Genomic DNA, 12353 nt, shown 5'->3' with positions numbered 1-12353 from the left:
ATATCTCAAGTTCCATTTTATGTCGACATAAAATTCACTTTTGCATGGTGTTTGAACATAAATGTGTGTTGGCGGTCTGTAAACACAACCACCCTATAATGATAAAAATCCACCCACTCTTTTTTTTTTTAATCCCAAAGTGACATCACTTTTTTTTACAGGCTCCACCCACAACAGTTGACGGACACTGCCGTATTAGCATAGACCCCGCCCTGAATGTGTTGTACACTGTTCGCCATTGTCTCAGCAGCTGTAACGACAAGAATGTCTCATAAGTGATTGAGGTGTTTTGTGGCTGGATGTAAGAGTGAACATAACCGTATTTTAAAGTGTCTAAGATTCAGTGGATTAGTTTTGTTTTTAAAGGAAATGCGCCACAGATCTAATATACACATGCGACTTCTGTCCCTGCTGTTTACATTCACAGACATATCTGACTGTGTTTATGTGAACTTTGTGTGTTTTTGACAACCTTTTGTGTATTTAACAATTTAAACACAATAAAACGTGAAACAGAACTTAGTTTAATACTCACAGGACGCGCCGTCTGACAGACCGCTTTCTGTGCGCGTGCATCAGGTGTGTGCGCTCAGAAAACCATAAATTAGAAATTGATATAGCTTTAAAATGCATGCAGATAAATTTTCATGATGAAGAAGAACTGAAATGTCCCTGAGCGTGATAGCAATAGAGATGATAATCAAAACCAAACAGATGTTTTGTTCGTTTTTGGCAGAGTATCCGATGCATGCAGGAAGCGCTATTCTGGATAGGAGTGTTTGGATGTTTTTCCTTCCATTCTAAAATGGTTATTTACTACTACTTGGTTTAATAAATGATCTGTGGGGTATTTTGAGCTGAAACTTCACAGACACATTCTGGAGACACCAGAGACTTATATTACATCTCGTAAAAAGCGGCATAATAGGTCCCCTTCTTCATTATTTTTTTTTTCTTCTAAGACATAAAATATTTAATTGGTATGAAATAAAGACATTTGAATCACCCTGACTATTTTTTTTTTTCATTTCATAACAAAATATCAAAGTGAATTTTAATTCAAAAACATGTTGATCAGAGAACACACATATTAAAGTCTGTATGAATTACATTTTTGATTAAACGAATAGATCCAGACAAAATGTGTCATGTCACATGGTTAAACAGCCATAAAATGACATCAATGTGTTTGTTTGTTTGTTTGTGTGTGTGGTTTAGGTATTCCCTAAGTTGTGGGAAATGCCGGAAATCTGCTATCTTGTGGGGATATTTTTGGGGACATTACAGTTTGTACAGTATAAAAAATCATTATGTCATTATGTCTATGGAATATACCCATAAAATATGGAAACCCAATGTGTGTGTGTGTGTGGTTCTGCATATCAATAATGTAGGCTATTTCTCTGCCCTTGAAAACGTGTTGAGCAGTTGCCATGGTGCGTTTTATCAATTCAGAGGGTTGGGCAGAGACACACCTATCCTCTCAGGAAATATTTGAGCTGTCAAATACTGATGTTACTTAATTTAAACACACAGATACATTCACAAAAAATCTCCTCATAAACATACAGTTCTCTATATGCAATGCACTAATAGTGAATGAGCACGTTCAGATACACTGCTCTGGCTAAAAACAAACATTCATCTTAAAAACAGATTAGTGATGACCTGCATGTCTGGCACTTTACTGTTAGGCACGGTTGTCTGATTGTGAATGAGTCGTTCAGCATGGTCTCTTCTGAAAAGGAATGAAGGTTTGTGTCTAGTACAGGATCATATTTCCATCCATTTCAAACAAGCATAGAACTTAAGTGCAAACCTGATAAGGATTATTCACACACACAATGAATATCCGTTGTTTGTATCCTTTCTGCAAACTAATTAAAATCCAAATAAATAGCCTACAGAGTACAGAGTAAAAACCAAGAAAATGAGCATACATGTGATGAATCAAGGCGCGTTCTTGTGCACGCGCTCTCCCGCGCTCGCTCTCTCTCTCTCTCTCTCTCTCTCTCTCTCAGGCACCGTGTGCAAACTATTTCCACAGTCCTATAAATAAGGCTGCAGAGTGGATAGTCTCAAACCAAAGGCGTGGCTGTGTGCAGGTGGACTCCATCTCAACTTTATACAAGCAGGACTTTTCTCCTCCGAGGAACTAAATCACCGCAAACATGCCTAAATGCCCCAAGTGCGAGAAGGAAGTGTACTTCGGTAAGACTCGTGTGAAATATTCATATTTACATACAGGCTACTTTTAAAAAAAATGGGGGGAAAGAATGAAAAGAAAGTCAAAGTACGCTATTATGTTGTTGTATAATTTTTAATATAAATATTTCGATGTTTAAATGAATTTTTAATGCAACAGCACGACCAGGAAGAGAGCTGCATGTCAACTGATGCACGTGGACAGTATTTCCTGCTTTAAACTTTTCTAAAACAGTGTTTACTAAATAGCTTGTGCATACATATTTGCAGCAATAAAACATAACGTTTGCACATATTTGGGTTGTATGTTGCTGTAGGGTGGGTAGACTAAATCTTAAATTAGTTTTGAAAAACAGAAAATATATCATAGTATGAATGTGTAGTTTACATTATTATTTATATTTAATTAAATAAAAATAACATTAATATCAGGGAGGAGTCAGCACAGCCAATGCAACTATGCAAATGATATTGTCAGAGGCTGCTTTACATTGTAAAGTAACCTTTTTGCATTGTGCATTCAAACAAACTATTTGAATATTTTCTGTAGCATGAAAGCAACAAGATCATGTTTTAACAAACTTTACTATTTGGCTCGTAATCATCCAGTAATCAGATGGGTATTATTTGTGTAAAAGAATGCAAATGAATTTGTGTATATTTCTGAAGTTTCTGAGCATGCCAAGCTTTTCCACTGAGACTCTCAAATACTGCAAGTCTGGGTTTGGGTTTTGTCCTTTCAGTTAATTGACCATCCCCTTTTTTTTTCTTCTTTTTTTGCTAATTTTACAGTACGTTCTTAGCCAAAAGAAACATACCAGGCTGTTTTTAGTGGGTTTCAACAATCCAGCAGTGGAGTTACAGACATTTTCAGTCACTTTAAAACACAAAGTCTCTCGTCATGTTATTTATATCATTTGCATGTACAGTTTCTCTGAAGCAATGATAAAGATAAAACCTTCACACCGCATCTCACACCATCATCCATCCTGTTCATTTCTAAACCTGTAACTTTTTTTAACCATCACACAAAACCACCTTGTGGCTGTTGCTGGTCTTCCTTCACTCTGAGTTATTTAATGTTCGTATGGAAGCAATTTAATAACCGCAGCCTCTCAGAGAAAAATCCATCGTGAAGATATAAGATAGAGATTAGATACCGGCATAATCAAAATAACTATTTTCCAGCTTTGCCATAACTGCAAATAAAAAGTGGGTGTTCTGAAGTGTAATTTCAGTTATATATATATATATATATATACATGCACAAGTATGCCATAATTCAAAGGCACTGGTGATTTAGTCTAATTTTTGTGGTTCGCTCTCAGAGATTTGTTTGTTTTAATTACAATACTTGCAGTTTCTATAGGTAAAGTGTGTAATTTTATCAACATCAAACGGATCTCTAAAAAAAAAAACGACAGTTTTAAAACCGGTTTCCCAAACGCTCTCCTCAAAATTCTCCTATTGGTCAGTCAAACAGATAGTCCCGCCCCCAGAATCACACCATTGGTTTGAGTCAGTGTTGCTCTGTCGGGCTGGTCGTGAAGCTCAAACAAACAGAGCGATGTTTTGATAGCTTAAAGTCTGAGTGGAAGTCAGCTGCAGATTACAAATCTCTGTGTTGTAGACTTTACACCCAGTCTAGGACACTTTGCATCGATAACTGAGAGACAGATTAGTGTGTCCTCTGTGTATTTGACTGAGGGAAGTTAAGTAATTGCTGTCTTAGGTGTGGCTCAGATGACCAAACTATTTCTTGGCAGCACTGAAAGGGCCCAAACCCATCCTGGTGAATTCCTCTCTGCCCTGTTTGTCCTTTCAAAATGTTCTTTCTCACATGGACCATTGATTCTGCATCCAACTCTCCCAGTATGTCTGGATCATGTGTTCACACTCCAGTACTAAACAAAAGATCTTCCTGTGTCGTCCGCCGTAGTGTGACTAACTGTCTGAGCTGGGATGAGTATGACTCTTATTACAGCTGTTGTACACAATTACAGCAACAATGGGAAGTATGTGTTATCCTTCAACACTCTGCTTACGATGAAGCATTACTTGGTGTCTGGGGTCTTTGCCATCACCTCATCACTTTTTTCACAGATGGGAACTGTTAATCTACTCTTTGTCCATCCTTCGGTTTCTGCATGCCGAAAAGCTCAAACGAATCTCTTCTTTTGAAGCCATAAATCTGACATCTTTCAAAGTGGTCATGGTTGCAGACAGTTTTTGGCGTCCATGAGATGAGATGTAGACGCTTGCCCAAAACTTCCCTCGTTAAAGGCACGATCTCGCACCTCCCCGTAATGTAGACGCCTGAGCATGCATGACTTTGTCTTCCCTTCCCACTTCTTTTACGATGTTCATCATGAGGGTTGTTTGGAGAAATTTTTCTGCTGAGGGCTGCAGATAAAGACTTCTTTATGGCCCTTTTAAAAAAGAAAGGGAGGAATGAATTCCTTTGGGAGTGTCCTGCATACAGCATCCACACCCACCCATGTTCTCGCTGTCATGACTTTGAGTCGAGAACACAATACTCTGACAAGACTTGTAGCGTGCTGGACTGCCAGACTGTTGACATTAAAACCTCATCACGACTTTAATTGAACTACATAATGGCATTTTCCCATGTCTGATTGACTTTGTGTTCCCCAGACTCTTTTCTTAAAACAACTTAAAGGCTAATGAGTGATCATTTAGATTCTTTCAAGTTGACGATGAGGTCATAAACTGGCCCAGATGGAAACAAACATTTCTTTTTAGGCATTTTCTGCATTGACTTTTTCAAAGGAAATCTTTGGGATTCAGATAAATAGATTTACACATGTTAACTCCTTAACCCTTTTTGAGCATAGACGTGAAAATGCATTATTCAAACTTAAATCGTTGTTATTCAAGAATGCTTTGCAATATAGACCTAAGTTCGGTCTTGTTTTAAAGAAGACACAGCAGATTTTTGCAGAAGTGAAAGCCCTTAAATTTAAAGTATGAAAAAGTTTAAATTTGCTGTAAATTAATTGGACTGTACTAAAAAGTTTTTATTTTATATAAAATATATATTCCAAAAATTATTTTTACTCTAAAATCTATATAAAATCAAAGCCATATATATCTAACCAAGTTTTGTTCCAAATTTGAAGTTGATATCACAAAAATTAAAGTTCCCATGAGATTTTGTTTAGGTGTTGTACCAAAAAAAGCCACTGGGTGTCACCCACATTCCATAGTTTTTTTTTAATGCATTCTCCTGTAACAAATTAATACATTTCTGTCCAAATATCACTTCTATCACAAAACAGACACCAAATATGGAAACTTGAGATTCAGACCTTTCCGACGATATGCATTTTGTCAAGATTAGATAAGTTTTGTAAACAATGCCCACTAGGGGGAGGAGCCACTAAAAGAAATTAAAGTACCATTTCCATGGTAACGCATTGTCTAAGTTTTCATAGGATGAATGCTGAGTTTTTAAGCATTCAAATGATACCTACAGTAATTTATGATATTCACTGAAATATGTGATGCGAAAAAAAAAAAGCAATAAATAAAAACAGCGCCAAGCATCCCGCTTATAACACATTTGTTTATATGTGTTAAATAAAGCTCTGCTTCTCACTGATGATGCCAATTCTTAACCAAAATATTTAATTTTTTTATTCACCCTCACATTGATCCAAACTTACGGAAGGGGATTAGGGCCAAGCAATAATGAAAAAATAAAACCATCTCGAGATTAAAGTTGTTAAATTTCGAGATAAAATGTTGAGAATAAACTCATGAGTTTATTGTCAACATTTTATCTCGACTTTTTTTCTCAATTTCACAACTTTAATCTCGAGATGGTTTAATTTTTTATTATTGCTTGGCCCTAATCCCCTTCCGTACAAACTTGTATGACTTTCTTCTTCAAAACATAAAAGATCTTTTAAAGAACGTTGAACTGTTTTTGTTCATACAGTGAAAGTCAATGGGGTCAAAAAACTACACTGAACTGCATTGACGTTCATTGATTACAAGACAAAAAAAACGATCTTTTGTGTTCAATGCAAGAAAGTCACAGATGTTTTGAACAACATAAGGGTGAGTAAATGAAAATAAAATGTGCAGTTTTGGGTGAACCAGGCCTTTAAATATTTATTCAATAATTGACATTTTGGCTAAGAATTGGCATCACTGGAAAAGGAAGGGGTTGGTACCTTCAAAGCCATTTAATTCCCTAGGAACTTTGGATAAAAGCGTCTACAAAATGCTGGTACATTTTGAGAATAATGTGCACTGAAATCAATCCATGCTGGACTATTTTTATGTGGTTTCATGAATTAATGATGTTTATCATTGATGTTTCAGCGGAGAGAGTGTCATCACTTGGCAAAGACTGGCATAGGCCCTGTCTGAAGTGTGAGAAATGCAACAAGACCCTGTCGGCTGGCTCACACGCAGAGGTAAGTCAGTAGCAGAATTACACACGGACTTCTAACCTTTTACTTGGACAGATTAATGTTCCAGGCAGACTTAATGGAGTCCAGATAACTTTTGGCATACTTTTACCTCACATAAACACTTCAGGGGCTGTCAGAGTATTATGTCTTGAGGAAGGTCTTGCATAACGACCCCCGTTCAAGTCCATTAATGTACTGACTAATGTGTTTCACCTCACAGCATGAGGGGAAGCCCTATTGTAACAACCCATGCTACGCTGCACTCTTTGGACCTAAAGGTAAGTTTCTACAATGCTCTGTTTTGAGGCTATCTTTTACTGTGCTGGATAGGGTTACTGTTCAATTAGAGTATCACATGATCTACACAAGTGCTTCGCCTCATAAACACATGGACCGGAACTGCTGTGGAACCACTTTAAAATGTCTCTCATCACAGGAACTTATTCAAATGTATTGAATTATCAAGTTGTACTTAATGCAAATGTCTTCCTGCTACTTATCCAGAGAGTTTTTTTATTCCATCATGCATCCTTATTATTATTATATTTAATAATTTTTTCTCTTTTTGCCCTCAGGTTTTGGACGTGGCGGCACTGAGAGCCACACATTCAAATAGGCAATTGCACAGGTGAGTTTACCAAAATAAAATGGATCAATTTTACTTCTACTTAAAGTAGATGATATAACATGCACTAACTGTTCTCTTCTTTTCCATTTACAGGTTTTTCTCAATCTATAAGCTTGTTTTTAGAAGAGCTTGGTTTTTTTTTTTTTGTTTTTTTTTGTTTTTTTTAATATCCACCGATTGTTAAACCAAAGACAAATGACCAAACCATGTTTTAGAAAGTACTAATTTGTATAATCTGTTTTTAAAATGTTGTCTGCTATAGCAGCACACAATGATGTTTCATCGGGGGCACTAGTCAATAAAGACCCCTTTAAAATTAAACTGAACATTATATACATTAAATGTATGTTTTAAACCTCTACTGGTCCCTCACATTTTTTTCTCAAATGAAATAAAATATATTATAAATATATTAGTTCATCCATGAAACATATTTTTGCGTTGTTTTTTTATTTTAGTATCCCTTTTACAACAACTGTGTTTACATGGACACCTATTGTTTAAAATAATTCTGATTGATGACACATTGGCACATACCATCCTCCTTATTTTCTTTGTTTTAAAAAGCAGGCTTAATATATATGTATTTTGGGTCCTAATTAGGAGACCTAATCAGTGGAAGGAGTATATTAAATTGACACGATGGTCATTTATGAAACTTTGGCTGTCTGAAATCGCATACTTATTTTGAATAAGTGCTTACTTTGCGAACACCAAAAAAGTATGTTTTATGTAATATAAATGAATGAAATCTGGACATACAACATTTGCCATGTTGCCATATCATGTGACCTATCAGCGTCAGTTGCGTCACTTCATCGCAATTCACAAATCCTCTCCTGTGGCATCACGGGATAGCAAAGTGTCCATTGTATGCGCACTTCATCAGGTCATCCAGGGTACTTTTTGCTGAATCTTCTAGAAGTACTGTGAATTTGGACATACTTGTTTTGTTACATACTGTTTTTCGCCTTCTCTATAGTAGTGTTGTCAAAAGTACCGACTTCAGTACCAAGTTGGTACTGAAATTTTAAAAATGTGATGATACCAGCATTTCCCCTTTCTTTGAGTGCTGTTGAACAGGGTCTTCTGATTGGCCATTGTTTTCACACACTCAACAGATATGTGTGTGATTGGCTACAATGATCAATGCTTCAAAAACATGTTTGAAAGCAGGTGGATCAGCGGATCCCTAATAGATCTGCTGATAGATGCCTGCTTTCAAGCGCTCCCATGTGTATCTGTGAAAGCTTTTGGTGAAAAATGTGTCATTGATGTCTATTTACAACATGTTTTTGAAGTGTTGATCATGGTAGCCATTCACAGACATATCTGTTGAGCATGTGAACACAATGGCCAATCAGAAGTGTTTAAGAATCCATTCAACAGCGCTCCAAATGCTAGGGGGAAATGCTGGTATCGTCACATTTTTAAAAGTCCATACTTTGAGTAATTAGTAGGGAAGTATGCAATATCAGATGCAGCTCATGTTCAACAACAACAGCTCGTTCCGTGCGTCATTACGCCATTTCTTCATCATTGCACATACGCAGAACATTCCAGTTTTGTTTTTCAAGTGATTACATGTCCTATGGAACGGATTAGAAAAGGTTTAACCCTAATGTTGTGTTCGGGTTATTTTGACCTGAAAAGAATTTTCCCGTTACTTTGACCTTTTCGGGTTATTTTGACCTGAAAAGAATTTTCCCGTTACAATTACATTGTAACAACAATGGTGTTCCCGGTCATAAATGACCGACCTACAAAAAATTGCTTATAAATCTCCCATTATGCTACATTATCACTAAATATCGGATTCAATCTTTTTGTCAGCTTGTTTTCTTTCAATTACGACAGGTACTATATTTATTTTTGGAATTGATTGATCGTAGGTCTTATTTATCTGAGCTTATGTACCTCAGTTTTAGAGTGGATAATTTTGTCAATTTTATAAAAAAAATATGAAAAACATTTGCATTGTTTATCACATTAGTGTGCTTTAATGATTAAGCAGGAAATTTGTTTTGAAATTTTTTTTATTTTGGTTTTGATTATTTATTATAAAAAAGGCATAAAGTCACACTTGTGGTGTTCCCAGTCAAAAATGACCGACCTATAAAAATAGCTTATAAATCACTCAGTGGCGCAAAAAGTGGGTATGCGCTATATGCGGCGCATAGGGGCGCCGCACCATGGGGGCGCCAAAGCGATGGTTATTTTATTTTTTATTTTTTTAAATAATAAAAGTTATATAAATTTATATAAAAGTTATACATAAAAAAAAAGTTATATAAATTTTAGAGGACTAACAGGCTAGAGTAGGCGCCGGTGCCCTCATAAGATTCCATCATAGAATTTAGACATAAGGGTAATATCGCGAGTGGGCGGGGCGCAGCGCTGAGTGAGCAGCAGTAACGTAAGTGAGTTGTAATTGAAACTCGAAAAAGATGGATAAAGCAAAAAAGCTATCGGGGGCTAAAAATAGAAAAAGAAAGAGGGAAAAGGAAATGACATGTCAAGGGATGCGACAGCAGCTAAATAAGTGGATGGTGAAAGGCAACAGGTAGGATTTAAAATGTGACGTCTATGCTTGGAGGCTTGCAAATACGTTATTCATGTTAACAGATTAGCTAGCATTTGCTAACACTGGGAATGTAGCAGACAGAATATGTAGCTAGCTTAGAATATGCAAAACCGAAGTTGCTGAGCTGAAAACTGAAAAATATAAGGTAGCATGTACAATAAATGACAAGAATCTGGAAAACAACTTTAATATCTCTGGTTTACCGTGGAAATTATGCATATATTTGCTACCAAACATGGAGGCTTGCAAATATTAATGTTGACTGACAAGTGTTTACTTACTTACTGCAAAATAATGTTGCTGATATCTACATTTGGATTTTGGTTAAACCCTTTGGTACCAATCCCATTCATGACACATCTCAATTTTATTAAAGTAAAATGACAACTGGTAAATATAAGGTAGCATGCATAATAATAATGACTAGAAGCTGGAAAACATTACTTATGTAATAAGGCTGGTTTATCATGGAAAGAAATAGTTTTTTTTTTTTTTTTTTTTTTTTTTTTACATATGTGTACATATATAATTATGGTAGGCTTACAGTGGCTGTCTGATATACTTTAAAATAAACATTTATTATTTCAAACCCATACATGATGATGTCCAGCACACTTATTTTTTTTAGAAGTGGGGGTGGGGGGGGGGGGGCGCCAAAATTTTTTGCTGCATACCCCTCTAACACTGGATAGTTGCACCCCTGAAATCACTTATACTATTTTATCACCAAATATTGGATTCAATCTTTTTGTCAGCTTATTTTCTTTAAATTAGGACAGGTTTTGTATTTATTTTTGAAACTGACTGATTGTAGGCCTCATTAATCTGAGCTTATATTGGTCAAAATGACCGTCCATTGAAAATGAATGGGGGGAATTGAAAGTCAGAGAAACAATTAGTGTTCAGGAGCGTATTCATCATGTTCACATATATACATGTGTGCGATCAAAAATAAAGGCCTCTAACGTGTGAATACATGTACACAAACAAACTATTTTGAGTATTACAGGCTTTCTTTTGCACAGAGATGAACTTTTTCCTCAGATCAGTGAGGCCTACGATCAATCAGTTTCAAAAATCAATACAAAAAATTTAAAGAAAACAAGTTGGCAAAAAGATTGAATTTATTATTTCGTAATAAAATAGTGTAACAAGTGATTTATAAGTTATTTCTTCTGCAGGCCAGTCATTTTTGACCAGGAACACCACAAGTGTGATAAGGTTTTCAACACAGCACAAGGGTTGAACCATGCCTTACAATCCAAATTAATTTTCAGTCGGATTTGGCCAATTCATTCCATTTGACATAGTTTTTATTCCATATAAACGCAGCTAATGATTGTTTCAAACAGCACAAGTTTGCGTCACTAATAGAATCATATATGCATCATGATTTTATTACTTATACTTTCATTTTAGAAGCTTAATGTGATACATATTTCATGTTGAGAAGAAGAAAAGCTTTAGGTTACCAGCCAATTGGCACATTTTTTTTATTTGGCACTCGGCGAGTGTTAATATTGCACCCTGTACCCCACCATATATGAAAATACAAGATGGCTCATTAACAGAGCAATTTCCACTTTGAGAGAAGCTGAAGCCAACAGATGTTGATCTTTATAATGAAAAGCTAATCATCACTGGCACGCTTCCAGAAACAGGAAACAGATGCATGCGAGTAGGCAGTGTTAATGTAGAGTAACGCCTCAGAGCACAGCCACTTCCAAATCACGGCCGGCCAGGAAACAACCTGCCAGAGGGGTTAATCGGTAACAAGGTTACTGATTTAAGCGACTTTATTTAGAATACCCTTATATGGTAACATACCAGAATGAACACATGCTGAATCCCATATACATTTCGAGGTGATTGACTCAAAAGGGAGTGTCACTTCCACTCTGTGACTGTTTGACTGGCGAGCCTACACCCCTTCAACTCCTTCCCGCCATCCAACATAGAACGGCTGCTGGCGGGTCATAGGACAGCTGTCGCTATGGTAACAGACACAAACAAGACCCAACAGTGACTTGGCCAAGGCTCAGCATGTCTCTCTTCAGCAATGAACAACGATCCTTTATCATGCTGAGATCTGGAATGAAAGAATGAGACGGATGGAAAGGGTTGTTCCCCGCATTGCTATTTAAAATATTTTTCAGAGAAAGAAGTATTGAGCGCACGCATGCTGAAATGCATCTATTTTTACAGCAATTTAATTGAGATCAGGCAGCTGTGTGGGTTCCATCCCCTCACGCTTGCAACAGGAAGGATATTTCAGATTTTTTTAGATGTAATAACAGAACTGAAACTGCTGTTGAGCTGATACTCAAATAGAGAAACTGCCAATCAATCTGAATGTGCACGTCCTCGTCCTCTTGTTTAAAAGATAACACTCTCGCTTTCTTCACTCACCAGGGTTGCAACATCAGCACACTTTCCTTCAACGGTTTTATGACAGGATATTTTTTAAGTTCCCTTCTGTGAAGGTGATGCTAAA

General features: G+C 36.5%; 1 protein-coding gene across 1 annotated transcript; it reads left to right on the top strand.

Moving 5' to 3' along the window:
- The first annotated feature begins 2051 nt into the window (after window positions 1-2051).
- On the top strand, window positions 2052-7634 carry crip1 (cysteine-rich protein 1). Its single transcript, XM_067368095.1, has 5 exons — window positions 2052-2211; window positions 6556-6650; window positions 6868-6925; window positions 7223-7275; window positions 7369-7634. The coding sequence occupies exons 1-4, from the start codon at window positions 2172-2174 to the stop codon at window positions 7261-7263; spliced, it is 234 nt and encodes a 77-aa protein (XP_067224196.1). The 5' UTR covers window positions 2052-2171; the 3' UTR covers window positions 7264-7275; window positions 7369-7634.
- The last annotated feature ends 4719 nt before the right edge of the window (window positions 7635-12353 follow it).

The sequence above is a fragment of the Chanodichthys erythropterus genome, chromosome 18 (genome assembly GCF_024489055.1).
Source record: "Chanodichthys erythropterus isolate Z2021 chromosome 18, ASM2448905v1, whole genome shotgun sequence".
Lineage (NCBI taxonomy): Eukaryota > Metazoa > Chordata > Actinopteri > Cypriniformes > Xenocyprididae > Chanodichthys > Chanodichthys erythropterus.
The sequence above is the reverse complement of the archived record's forward strand: the minus strand, read 5'-3'. Positions and strand labels throughout refer to the sequence as shown.